The 14,607-nt window shown below is 37.0% G+C and overlaps 1 protein-coding gene and 1 non-coding gene across 2 annotated transcripts in view; one reads left to right on the forward strand and one right to left on the reverse strand.

The window, feature by feature from the left end:
- Positions 1 to 646: 646 nt before the first annotated feature.
- Positions 647 to 14,607, forward strand: part of LOC133866610 (probable serine/threonine protein kinase IREH1) — a 34,936-nt gene continuing 20,975 nt past the window's right edge. The window contains exons 1-7 of the mRNA XM_062303187.1: positions 647 to 1,544; positions 4,123 to 4,187; positions 4,312 to 4,494; positions 4,592 to 5,974; positions 9,889 to 10,065; positions 10,268 to 10,510; positions 14,515 to 14,607. Of these exons, the coding sequence (XP_062159171.1) occupies positions 854 to 1,544; positions 4,123 to 4,187; positions 4,312 to 4,494; positions 4,592 to 5,974; positions 9,889 to 10,065; positions 10,268 to 10,510; positions 14,515 to 14,607 (2,835 nt within the window). The 5' untranslated portion in view covers positions 647 to 853. The remainder of the gene's footprint in view (positions 1,545 to 4,122; positions 4,188 to 4,311; positions 4,495 to 4,591; positions 5,975 to 9,888; positions 10,066 to 10,267; positions 10,511 to 14,514) is intronic.
- On the reverse strand, positions 1,838 to 1,969 carry LOC133867544 (U6atac minor spliceosomal RNA). The gene has a single exon (XR_009900099.1). It is a non-coding gene; the product is annotated as a U6atac minor spliceosomal RNA (small nuclear RNA).

Raw genomic sequence — 14,607 nt, forward strand, 5'->3', positions numbered from 1 at the left:
TCAAATAGAAAAGTAACTAGTTAAAATAGAAAAAAAAAAGATTTTTTAGTTAAAAAATGAGAAAAAATTGTTAAATTAGATGTGAATATTCTTATTACTCGAATTTGAATCTGAATCCGTTAGGGAGAGATGTAAGTGAATACTTTTTTTTTTTTGTCCGTTTTGTTTTATTTATTTTTAAACGAAAACATTAACAATTAACTCAAATCATAAAATACTTGGAATTATTTTTCATTTTTATGTTATGTGAAAATATTTTTTCAAACAAAAAACACAATATAAAAAATATTATCAAACGAAGTCGTTAAAGTATTGCAGCGTTTGGAAGAGAATAATCCTTAAAATTTTTTAGAAATCCTAAAAGATTATATCATTTGATTGCACTTAAAGTAGAGGGAATTTTATTTATTTATTTATTAATATTATTAAAAAATGGGACAGAAATTTCGGTAGAAAATTAAAAATTTCAGTAAATCTATTTGACTTTCAAATTATAAAAATAGCGGTAAATGTCCAGATTGGATATCTTCAGTTTTTTTACCACTTGCAAAACTTCACCCACCTTTTGGCCTTTTCAGTCATATATTCTATTCCTCGTTGCTTCAGCCTTCAGAGGCTTCGGTCCCATTTTTCAATCTATCAACTCAGACCCAAACTTCTTCCAACCAAGACAAAAGCCACCATCTCTCTCCTCTCTCTCTCTCTCTCTCTCTCTCTCTCTCTCTAGAATTCAATTCATTCACTTTCTCTCTCTAGAATTCTACTCTCTCATCTTCAATGTCAGTCTCAGCAGCCCTGCTCCTATGCTAGGGCTGCAACGCCACCACTACCAAATCCCTCTGAAACTGCAGAAATGGTGTTCAAGGGACGCTTCTTCTCCTCCAAGAAATCCGACTCCTCCAGCCCGGACGGATCCAACTCCACCTCCAACTCCCCCCGATCCCTCGCCTCCAACTCCCCGCTCCGATCGGACAAGAAAAAGCCCAAATCCTCCTCCAAGGAAGACCACCTCTCTACTTTCCGCCAAACACAAGCAAAAGATGGAGCCAAGAAGAAAGATTCCAAAGACAAACAAACTCTAACGCCAACTCAAACCCCGTCGAAACACACTTCAGCTTTCGGTTCGGGTTCTGGGTCCAAGGGGAAGAAGGAAGCTACGTCGGCGGAGCCCCTCTCGCAGGTGTCGCCGATACTGGCGTCGTCACTAGGATTGAATAGGATAAAGACGCGATCAGGGCCGTTGCCGCAGGAGAGCTTCTTTGGGTTTAGAGGTGGCGGCGGCGGCGGTGACAAGGGCCCCACGCTCGGCGCCAGCAATTTGTCCAGGCCCGGCAACGCCGATGCCGGCTCCGGTTCGGGGAGTGGGGGGAAGAAGAAGGCGGTGGCGGAGCCGAGTAGTAGGATGTTGGGGTTCCAAGAGCATTGGGTGGATAATGGGAGCAATTCGGATAGTGTGTCCACTGGGAGCGCGCAATCCACGGACCAGAGCCCCAATGTAGTGTGGCGCTCGAGGTTACAGAATGGGGAGTCCTCCTCTCAAGCTGGTATGGGTTTTTGTTTTCTTTTTGATTTTTACTTATTTGAGCAGTCAAGCCTTACTTGCTGGTTATGCACGAATGAGAGATTGTTGTTCGTTTGATCGATTGGATTGCCATGGTTTTTCCTTATGTGTATGTTTTGTATCTGTTTGTTCTTTCATTAAGTTTGTATTTGTGGGATTTTGCAAATGAGTTCATACAGGGAAGAATGTCCAATGCCGTTCTTGTTTAACTGCGAATTTGGCATTTTGGTAGTTGAAGAATGCTCAGGTAGATTTTATGTTTTTTTTTTTGATAGGTAAAAAATTGGGTTATAGATCCACCCCGAAGGGTGGGGAGCCTTAACCGGATGTGTGGATTACAGGAAAGCCCGAAGGCTGTTCCCGTCCCTGTCAGGGGAGATGCCAACCATCTCTCCTTTTTACGAACACAAGATTTTATGTTTAATTTGGGAGTTTAGCATTTTGATAGTGAGAGAAGTTGAGTAACGGAGCTCTTGAAAATGGCCTATATGTGCCCCCAGTTTGTAGAATTGAGCACCGGTTCCAACAGTGTATTTATAGACATGGTTTGATATTCTCGGGAGAGATTTCATGGGTGGTTCTGTTAGATGCTACCAAAGCCATTGCTATGTGGATTACCTTTTTAAATCATTGTTTAATCTTAGCAGCACCCTTGTCTTCTCCAATTCCTCCTTTGGCTCCCTGTCAATCTTCGTTACTGGGGCCTGGTTGGTTTGTGGGAGATTTAAATCATATGAGAGTTACTCATTATATAGAGTTTGTACTGATACACATTATTTTGAGTTTGTACTGATAAAAGTTAAATTCCTATGATAGGGCATTTTTTTTGTTTGGATATGGTTCCAAACAACGATATCCAAACCAGATCCAAAAAAGGAAAAAAGAAAAAAAGAAAAAAGAAAAAGAGATATGGTTAGGACTTGTATTTGTTGGTGTTTTAAATACATCAATATGTAGATAAAAGATCTCAAACTTGATTATCTTGTAGCCTTTGATAGCTAAAGAATTAAAACTGTTACCTTTATGTATAACTTTCTCAAAATGGAAAAATGCCCGAGCATCGACTTACATAATTTTTCTTAAATGTAAATACATCTTTATAAATTTATATTATTAAAGTAAAAAAGTTTGATTTAGGTGTCATACTAGTACATTATTATTGTGCTTGATCTAACCTACACATGGTGTGATGAAGGAATAACAGAGTGGGATAGGTTACAAATATTCTCAGAAACTATACTTGTTATATATCTGTGTCATCCATTTGGTTGAGGATTTTAACAGAAAAGTATAAGGGGTGGGTACCTGGATATTGAAAGAATTTAAATTTGGACATTTCACAAAAAAATAAAAATAAAATAAAATAAGGCTTGCAATTGTCTCAACTTGCTACATGTTTTTGTAAGTGCCATTTTCTTACACTTATATGAGCAGACTACAAAGGTCTGTGATGTATAGGGTGTCAAGCTACATATCTTAATCTATTGTTCTTACGGTCTTTTGAACAAGAGGGAAAAAAATCATGAAACTCTTAAAATGAAGCAATGAAATTGTAACAGAAGTTATCTATGAGCAAGAGTGACTAGGTCCATGTAGAAGTAGATGGTGGAAATGCCATGAGAGAAAATGTTATATTGAACTAGATATAGATATCTGGATTTTTATCTTATCTTAGTTTCTGATTTTTTTTTTTTAGTGTATGGCTAACTTATAAATGTGATTTGTATAGGAAATACTTGTATTGAAAAAATAGGAAAAGTTCCAGGTGGTTTGTGCTTTACGGGTGTTTTTCTTCCCCAACCATCATAAGAAAACAAAATTTGTGAGAGGAATGGTGATGAGTAGGATACTTGGATGGAAACTAATGGAAGATAGCAATGCAAATTATGAGAGCCTGAAAAATGTGGTAATATATGACATGTAGTACAATTTCAGGTGCAATTGCTACATGTTTCTTGGTCACTTGCTTTTCTGCTTCCCAAATCTTCCCCCGTTTGTTGTGTTTTCCTTCAACTGGAATTGAGATGTTTGGGAAATGGAAATGATTTTTATTTTATTTTATTTTCTATTACAAGCTCAATTAGAGTTACATTAATTACCCTGGTACTTAAGCTACACTGCTTTTGGAGCATAACTTGTCTCACTTATTCTTTTGCACATCTGTTATATTATCAAATTACAAACGTTTGACCTGCTGTCTAATTTGCCTATTTTATAGAAAGAGAAGAGGTTGACATGCTGCTGAGCTGAAAATACACATTTCCAGAAGTTCCTATGAACCTTCTCTTGTGGGCCTAGGCATTTGCTTTTGCATTTCATATATTTTCATCTTCTTTCTTCTTCTTTGCCTCGGTTTTTTTTTTTTTTTTCAATTAAAATATACTGCTTGTATTTTAGGGAGTATGCAAGATTAGAACTTTTGCATCATTTTAAACTTTGGTCATTCTAGGATAGATTCAATTAGTGAAACGATTCAGTTGTGGTTTCATTTCTTCTAAATAACTGGCTATTTGTTATGTGTTTCTCAAAAGTTGCTTTTGATATTTTGAATCATCTACCAGGGCGCTATGAATCATCATGGGGTCAGTCTGGAGGGTTAATCAGTCCAGATGTTTGTACACCAGAGGTACTTGTGAAAATATTTTTATTGATGATAACCATGCAATTGTTTTATCTGATTTAGTTATTATATTTTCTATCCATTATTTACTTTTCACAATATAGTTGATAGCTTGAATATTTGCTTCCAGACTGCCTATGAGTGTGACAATCCAAAGGAGTCCGAGTCTCCCCGTTTTCAAGCCATACTACGTGTTACAAGTGCACCTAGAAAGAGGTTTCCTGCTGATATCAAAAGTTTTTCTCATGAACTAAATTCCAAGGGCGTTCGCCCTTTCCCATTTTGGAAGCCTCGAGGCTTAAATAACTTGGAGGTACTTAAGTTTATCTTTTGCATTAAATTTTCTTGCAAATGATAAATATACTTCAGGAAGATTCATTTGCTTTTTATTTCCCTGCTGTTTTATGCAGGAAATATTGGTTGTCATACGGGCAAAATTTGACAAAGCAAAGGAAGAAGTAAACAATGATCTGGCTATTTTTGCAGCAGATCTGGTCGGAATTCTTGAAAAAAATGCAGATAGTCATCCTGAGTGGCAGGAAACTATTGAGGACTTGCTGGTTTTGGCTCGGAGCTGTGCTATGACATCTCCTGGGGAGTTTTGGCTTCAGTGTGAAAGCATAGTTCAGGAATTGGATGATAGGCGTCAAGAACTTCCGCCGGGTATGCTGAAGCAGCTTCACACCCGAATGCTTTTCATTCTCACAAGGTGTACCAGATTGTTGCAGTTCCACAAAGAAAGTTTGGCTGAGGATGAACATGTTATTCACCTTCGTAAATCTAGCATCCTGCATCCTGCGGAAAAACGAATTCCTCCCAGCATGGGAAGGGAGTCCAAGTGTTCTAGTGCTGCAAAGGCCTCAGAGGCTGCTTCAGCAAGGAAATATTACAGTCAGGAGCAGCAGCATGGCTTGAATTGGAAGAGAGACCATTTCATACAGCCAGAAAAGTTTCTCTCACCTCCTGCAGATGACACTTCAAAGAACTTGGAGTCTCCCTCGGGTAGGAACCGGATTGCATCGTGGAAGAAACTTCCATCACCAGCTGGAAAAAGCACAAAAGAAGCTGCTCAGTTGAAGGAGCAGAATGAGGGTAAAAGTGAATCTTTCAAGACAATAAGCAACAGGAGGGGGATTTTCGACGTAGATTTGGCTTCTGCTAAGCCTCCCGAGCTTCCTTCTGCGAAAGATTCTCTTGACCATTCTTCAAAGCACCAGCACAAAGTTTCTTGGGGTTACTGGGGAGATCAGCAAAATATTTCTGATGAAAGTTCAATAATATGTCGCATTTGCGAGGAGGAGGTCCCTACTTCAAATGTGGAAGACCATTCAAGAATTTGTGCCATTGCTGATCGATGTGATCAGAAGGGTCTAAGTGTCAATGAGCGTCTTGTCAGCATTTCCGAAACTCTTGTGAAGATGATGGAATCATTTGCACTGAAGGATATTCAAAATGCAGTAGGAAGTCCAGATGTTGCAAAAGTATCTAATTCAAGCTTGACAGAAGAATCTGATATTCTCTCTCCAAAATTTAGTGATTGGTCCTGTAGAGGCTCAGAGGACATGCTTGATTGTTTTCCTGAAAATGATAATTCTGTGTTTATGGATGACATGAAAGGCTTACCTTCAATGACATGTAAAACTCGTTTTGGTCCAAAATCTGATCAAGGAATGACAACGTCATCTGCTGGTAGCATGACACCTAGGTCCCCGTTGTTGACGCCAAGGACCAGTCAAATTGACTTGCTCTTGGCAGGAAAGGGTGCCTACTCCGAGCATGATGATGTTCCACAGGTATTTACCTTGTCTTATTTGGTTCTTTGTTTGGGAGTTGCAGCACCACTTATTACTATAAGTGGTGAAATGTGTGATGTACTGGTTTCTCATTTGCCAATAGCCTTTGGGCCTAATGGCATTTTAATCCCCCATTAGCATCTTCTGGTGGTTGAGGCTGCGGGTTCACATCCTACCGGGTGCCTAAGTTAATTCCCAAGGCGAAAAAAACAGAGAGCTGGTATCTCACTCATTCAAGTTTTAATTAAAACTTTCAAACTTCAACCTTTTAGTTTGTGGATTTCACATTTAATGGGAGAAATGATGAAAGAAGGTCTTGAATATTGTCAAAAGACAGCTCAAATAACATTGAACTGCTCTTTTATCCTACAGTGGCTTAGATGAGAACTCTTAACATAACTGAGCAAATGTTTCTCATCAGTGTGGACCAACAACATTTAAGTAGTCCTAAAACTCGTTTAGCAGGACTAACAAGAGATCTGATAACAAGGTACATGCCTCAATAAATCCAGACCATTTCTTCGGAACACGTGTGTCTTTATGCGTACGCATGTGCCTGTGTGTAATATTAGTAGATAGATAAAATGTAAACAAATAAAAGAAAAGAAAAACTAAAGGGTTCTCTTTACCCCCCTCCCCCCTGGCGTGAAAAAAAAAGCTGGTTTCACAAAACAGAATTAATTTTCTTTTCTTTTATTTGTTTACATTTGATGTATTCACTAGTATTAAACTCACACACTCACACACACATTCTGGCGATAAGATCTGGATTTAGTGGGGCATGTCTTATTTATTATCAGGGCTTTTGTTAATCCTGATAATGGTGCTGATCCACACTGAAAAAAAATCCCTTGGTTTGGTTTTCCCAATAGTGTAGCAATGCTTTTTTTTTTTTTTTTTTTTTTTGATAAGTAAGAAAGGTTTTATAAAAAAAGTTTAAGGCATCCCTAAGTACACAGGGAGTATACACAGTAGCAGTGCTTCTTGTTTTCTAGGACAACATTTATTTCTATGAAAAATGGGTTGACTTTACTTTTTCACGAAGTGGCTGAATTCAATTGTAAATTTGATGTGTTTGGGGTGCCCAGCCCTTCTTGTTGTAATTTAGTTCTTGTAATTTCTTTTTCACGTATCTATATATATAAAAAAAAAAAAAATTTAAATTTGTAGCATTGCAGTGAATTTAGTTTCATATTTGATGATAATTTTAATGATTTTGGTTCCACTTCTCACAAGATGGTTCCTACACAACATTGTCAAGTGTGGCTTATTGAGACAGATTAGGTTTGATGTGAAATTGTAATACTGCTAGATACTATAATTTTATCCAACAATGGTGACATGACACTCTCAACTAACTTTTGGATTAATCATTGTTAAATAAAAAAAGATCTAATGGTTGGTTGGGAGTACCATTTCAGCATTGTTGGATAGAATTATAGTATCTAGCATTTCTCTAACATAAATAACGTAGATTATATTAATTAAAATGATTTTTTTTTTTAATATACTTGTTGAGCGTATTGATGGTCCATCATTAATATCATTAGGGAGAACTTCACTTATAACCCTTGAACTTTCACACCTTTTGAAAGAAGGTATCTAAACTTTAAAATGTTTCGATTTAGGGTATCAATTTTTCAGAAAGTTTCAACCTCAGTCTTCCGTTAGAATTTTCTATTAAATCCTATCAAAATTTCCAAAATTCCCGTGTTTATTTTATTTTTAAAAAAAATTTATAAAAAGTTTCAAAGATTCAGGCATGGGTATTTTTGTAAATTCTGTTAATTTTAACCAACAACTAAATACTAACAATTTTTTTTTTCATAAAAAATGAGGGGTATTTTGGGAATTTTGACATTATTTAACGGAAAATTCTAACGGAGGACTGAGATTGAAACTTTTTGAAAAATAGATACCCTAAATTGAGACGTTTTAAAGTTTAGGTACCTTCTTTAAAAAATGGTAAAAATTCAGGGGTTATATCATTATTACTATTATTGTTGTTATTATTATTATTACTGATAGTTACATTATTATTTCACTTCTCTTTGTATGTGTGTGTTCCTTCTCATGTGTCAGATTTTAAATCCCTACTGATTTGCATAACAAATTTGGCTATCACATAAACTTCCCTCTTCCTTTATCTTTTCTATTTGCAAGGCTATATTAAAAGAAGGAAAAAAGAAAACCTATATATATATATATATATTTTTTTTTTTTTCTGTGGTTTGGGGAGGTGGAGGATATTATGCCCCTATGATTATTAAAAAAAAAAGAAAGTGTTTTGCCTCTTCGTGGCCAATGTTTAACCTGACCAATAGTTGATTAATCTATTCCAGATTTTTTTTTTTTTAAAAAAAATTAATAATCTATATCAGGCTATCAGCTGTAGAAGTGTTTCCCATCTTATTGTGTTCTTTGAACACGTAGTTGTTCCAGTGCACATGACACATTTATCTTCATTATGGCAAAAAATAATTATACTTGTTGAAAAGAGAATCGTAGTTGGGCTAGAGTGTGTAGCTGTTACAACAAGCTCAAAAGTTCAAGTCCTTCCCCAAGATATTTTTTATTAAATTTTTTTCTTAAATCTGAAAAAAGAAAAGCTGTTAAAAGAGAATATATATATGAGTATTACCCGATCTGTGTGGAGGGGGCGCTTTACATGGGTCCGAAGTTTACCTGACAAGGGTGGGTACACAAAGTGACCCTACTTTGGAGGGGTTTCTCGTCATTAAAATACACACACACACACACACACACACACACACACACACACACATATATATGGCTCCATTGTGTTTGATGTGGTGTCTCTGGAAGGAACGGAATGCACACAGTTTTGAAGTTTGTGAGATTGGTTCGCTTAATTTGAAGAAGTTGGTGATACAAACCTTGTTTACGTGGAGAGTGACGCTACATTCTATGTCTGATTGTTCATTTTCTGATTTTTTAGATTTGTGTTTTTTGTTCTCTTTGGTTTAGGGGTATTACGTATACATCTTGTGTACTTTGGGTTGCGCTCCTTTGTATTTTTTTTGAAATATGCTTTACTTATAAAAAATAAAAATATGTATGTGTGTCTATATATATATATATAAAAGAAAGGATGACCAAGAAAAGACATTGCTATTATCAAATAATACATATGTACCAAAACTGATGAACCTTTAAAAACAGAGGCATACTATGTATTGTTTTCTCATAACCTAGCATTGTACATTCCAGGAAAAATGTTGCTTCTACCTGTAAATTAGCAACCTCTTTGCTCCCTTGGCTACCCAAGCCCATAAAGAAAGGGAAATAATTTCTCAGAGCAACATTGCATCAAAAGAGATGATCCCATACTTTGATTCCAAACTTTAGATCCATCTAAAAGGTTATTCCACATTTATTTTGCAAATGGACCTTTTTAGCAGCTCTATATGCAGTTTGAGTGGTGGTGCAAGGCAATAAGGTCTACTCCCAATGTGTAGGTATTTGTTAATCATTCATTTGCAGATAATTTTTTTTTTTTTGGTGGGGGGGGGGGGGGGGTTGTTGGGGGTCTAAAATGGCATTCAGAAGGAGATAGAAGGGACCATCAAATAATGTATATTTGTTGGCAATTAGATTGTTGTCTTTCTGTACCAACGTATTGTTTGCTTATATTAGCAGTGCATTTGTACATTTTGAATTTGTAGAAGGGTATGTTGTTTAATTTATTAACTTATTGGCAAAGTCAATCTATATTATGCTAAAATATATAATAAGACTGCAAATGCACGGTGTGCCTTGTATAGTTTGTAGTAGTATTCCACTTGTTATTTGTTCGAATTCACACTTTTTGGTCTTGCTAATACCCAACTATTAGTCTGTGTAAAAGTTTCACTATTTATGTTATCTAGTTAAATTCCATATGGTCAATGCAGATGAATGAACTTGCTGATATTGCAAGATGTGTAGCAAATACACCTTTGGATGATGATCGCACTATACCTTATTTATTATCTTGTCTTGAAGACTTGAGGGTTGTCATTGACCGTAGGAAGGTTGATGCACTTATAGTGGCGACATTTGGGGCACGCATTGAGAAGTTGATTAGGCAAGTACTTTGTTGCTGTATTTCTTGAATGTTTCAAATTAAAAATCACAGAGGACATTGGATTTACTATGAATGGTTCTGAAAAGTTTGTTCAGTACTTTCTATTGCTGAAGTATCCGTACCTATGACTTCTGATTGGAAGGGTTTAATGTGACTCTTTGTATGTGAAATTATTAACATGTAACAAATTTTGATTTTCTAGGGAGAAGTATTTGCAGCTTTGTGAGATGGTGGTTGATGAAAAGGTTGACATAACCAGTACTGTAATTGATGAAGAAGCTCCTTTGGAGGATGATGTGGTTAGAAGCTTGAGAACAAGCCCTATACATTCATCTAAGGATCGCACGTCTATAGATGATTTTGAGATTATAAAGCCAATTAGTCGTGGAGCATTTGGAAGGGTTTTCTTGGCTAAAAAGAGAACAACGGGGGATCTATTTGCGATAAAGGTACAAGTATACTGTTGCTTCTATAACTTTTGAAGTTAGAACTTTTTTATCCTCAATAAATCATGCTCTACCAGTATGATATGCATGGGTTACTATGATCTTTTGATTAGTGCATAGGTCATTTGTAACGACTCAGGAAAAGCGCTAACCACATCTGCGCTATCACTCCAAAATGACTAGTCAATTTGGAGCTTTCCTAGAATTACTTATAAAACTCAATTTCACTTAGTAAGTAAGCAAGTAATATGGGACTTAACACCCATGAGTGTCTTTATAAACCGTCCACTCTATGCGGGCTACTCATCTTCTCAATATGAGACTGGAGTGTTACAAACTCTCCTCCTTACACCCGCTGGTATTCTCGTCATGGCCATGTCATGCGATGTTGACAGCACCACATGACATTACTAGGTAGCTTTGATACCATTTATAATGACCCAGAAAAACGTTAGCCACATTTGCGCTATCACCCTAAAAGGACTAGTTAATTTGAGGCTTCCCTAGAATCACTTATAAAGCCCAGCTTCACCTAATAAGAAAGCAATATAAGCCTTATCACCAATGAGTGTCTTTATGAATTACTCGCTCTATGTGGGCTACTCATCTTCTCACTATAGGACTGTGGTGTCACATTACTATTATGAATCACAATAGATAGAATATAGCGCCCTTCATCCCCATTACTATTCCTACTTTTCAAAATTTTGAGGCTCATTAGAACACCACCTACCCCACGAACTGGCAAATTTGGAGTCTACCACCACTCTTCACCAAGCCTCTTTCTCATGCGTATAGCGCCATAACCATTTCCCTATGAGAGCTCGATTGAACATCAACAAGTTCCAGATCCCCAATCATTCAGAGATCACAGAACACACCTTGGACCAGCTTACCAGATGATATTTGAACTCTTCACCTAGCCCACCCTATAGGAAATCATGTCAAAGCTTCTCAATACGGTTTGAACACCTGCAGGAAGAGGAAAGAGGGACATGAAATACGTAGGTAGGTTGAAAAGTGTACTCTTTATAAGGGTAATCCTACCATCTTTAAACAAATACATCATCTTCCAACTAGCCAAGCGACATTATATCTTTTCAATAACGTCGTTCCAAATAGACTTGGCCTTGAAGGAGGCCTCCAAAGGAAGACTAAGGTACTTCAAAGGCATGGGGAAACCCCGTAGCCCATAATACCAGCCAACCCATCTACATCAACAATATGACCCACATGGACCAATACTGACTTAGCCAAATTAACCTTCAAGCCTGAGACTGCTTCAAAACATAAAAACAAGCATTGCAGATGTCGAAGATGATTTGGGTCAACCCTATTGAAAGTCAAAGTATCATCCACAAATAAAAGATGCAAGATATCAATCTTTGTCCCCACAGAGAAGCCAGATAACAGTCCCCCATTCACTACAACATAAATCATCCAAAAGAGGTTTGTTCGTTGGTAGATCCGTCTATAGTGTCTTGGCTCGCAATGATGGTTTATGCTTCCCTTGGAAGAGTGTTTGGTGGATTAGGGTTTCTTTGAGGGCGACCTTTTTTGTTTGGTCACCGGCCCTAGGAAAGATCCTTACCGTGAACAATTTGAGAAAATGACATGTCGTCGTGGTTGATATGTATTGTATGTGTAAAAGGAATAGGGAGTCTGTGGACCATCTTCTTCTCTATTGTGAGGCTGTCGATGCCTTATGGGATGTATTCTTCAATCGATTTGGGTTGTCTTGGGTTATGCCTAGACGAGTAGTTGACTTATATGCGTTTTTGTGGACTGTCGGGAGCGTTTAGAGTGCTTTTGTGTGGAAGATGGTGTCTTCATGCCTCTTGTGATGTTTATGGAGGGAAATGAATGATAAAAATTTTGAGGACCGTGAGAGGATTTTTGATGAGTTTAAGTCGTTATTTTTCTATATTTTTGTATCTTTGGACAAGAACTTTTGTTTCACCTTTGGTTATTAGTTATCATGATTTCCTTGTTTTCTTTTACCCTTTTAATTTGCTATTTTCTCATGTATACTTCTTGTGTACATAGAGGCATCTTACGCTTTTAATGATATCTCGATTACTTATCTATATATATGTATAAAATCTCTAGCTACTTTGTAGTGGAGCAGAAGATAATCGATGGATTCCCTACTCTTCTTGCACATGTAACACCCATCCATTAGTATGACGTGTCTACTCAAGTTATCCAAAGTCAAAATCTCCCCTAATGCTTCTGGCCAAACAAAGAATGCCACTTTTGAAGGACCTTGTTTCTCCAAATGCTCTTCCAAGTGAAAACCCCTTATTTCATTTCACGGGTTGTGCCCCTCTACGCTTTTTAGTGAGATTGATTTACTTATCAAACAAAAAAAGTAAGTCGTGCTCCTTGCATGACTTTGTATCATTCATTATTAAAGCGAAAGCGACAATGTGTCACTAACCTTAAAATCGATAAACGGGAATGTGTTTCCTAATAATGAGTAATGCTGGTAACAGCAAATGATTCCTAACCTCAAAAATCAAAGTACGACATATCCGGCTATCCAGAAACACGCTTGGATAAGTAACGGATGAGCCATACCTATATCGTGCTATGATATCTTATGTAGATCATTTCTTGGTTGAGGATTCCTAACCTCGCCCTTCTCTAATAGTACAGTACCCTAGGCTGATACTTGTGTGTGTGTTAAATGCCCTTGCTGTCGGAAATTTTCAGCTAGCTTTTCTCCTTGTTTTGAGTATAAACTGATTATGACTGTAGCCAGTATAAGCTGTGTTCCATTCAGCTTCCTTCGTTCTGCATTCACTCACTAAAAGTTTCAAACTTTGTGCTACCACTTGATACTGATTGAAGACGGCCCTAATGACTCGATAATTAGGGTTTTCTGACATCACTACATTCTAGAATCTCAAGGGGAGATTTACTCTTGCCAATGTACAGTACCCTCCAAATGGGATGATGCTCTTGGGTAGAAACAAGTGAAAGCTTAATGGGCTGCCTGATCTGTTGATGACCGGCTGTGGACAGCCTGATGTTTATAATAACTTTTTTTTTTTGATAGGTAAGAAAAGATTTATTAAAAAAGTGTAAAGGCGTCCCTTGGTACACAAGAAGTATACATAAGAAACACCAAAAGCTAACCCGCAACAACCGACAGAAAACGGAAAAAGAACCTCAGAACCCAAGAAAGAAAGCCCAAAACAACCCACAAAAGAGCCCAACCAGACACGAGAAAAAACCCAAAGACCCGAGAGAATACCCACAACCCCCCAAAGCACACAACCCTACAACATGCGGGCCTTTCCTTTACTACGCCTAGAGGAGACTGAAGCGTTGCCATAATTTATGGAGCTTATACTCTAGGGATTTCTATATTGGTTTGGTTTACCTGACATGTGTTACACTACAATGATAGAGCATAATATTTTGTATTCAGAATTCTTTTTTTTGCATTCATTTATGTGAGGAATAATATTTATAATGAAATCATATAAAATGGTCGATTAATGCTCGGATAACATATTTTATGCCTAGGCTTTGATTTCTGTTTCTTGTGGCTGAATGTTCATCTTTGTTTAGTGCAGCATCAATTAGCCATGTATTCTTTGTTGATTTATAGCCTTTCTTTCTGCATTTGTTTGATAAGCTTCTTCTAATCTTTCATTTTGTTGTTTTCTTTACATTTTTAAGTTTCACTTGTGGTTTTATCTTCTCAGATTTTTCTTTCTTGGCATGGCCTAATAAACCCTGTTTTCATTTTTCTCCTATGCTTTGAATAGTCGCATTTTCTTTGTTTTGGGTGCATCAGAGAATAGTATCTTATATTTGTCTTTGCCAGGTTTTATAGGGGGCCACCTTCCTCCACCTTTTTTATTTTGTTTTTTGTTTTTTTGTTACCCATGGAAGCCTCTCCTTGTGACATTATCATTCTATGCTTGCATGTTGTCATTGAGCTGTGAAGAATCTTAGGCTTTAATTGCATCTGATATTTGTGTGATTTGCAACAGGTTCTTAAAAAGGCAGATATGATCCGTAAGAATGCTGTCGAAAGTATATTAGCAGAACGTGATATTTTAATTTCAGTCCGCAATCCTTTTGTG

This window comes from Alnus glutinosa, chromosome 4, assembly GCF_958979055.1.
Source record: "Alnus glutinosa chromosome 4, dhAlnGlut1.1, whole genome shotgun sequence".
Taxonomy (NCBI): Eukaryota; Viridiplantae; Streptophyta; class Magnoliopsida; order Fagales; family Betulaceae; genus Alnus; species Alnus glutinosa.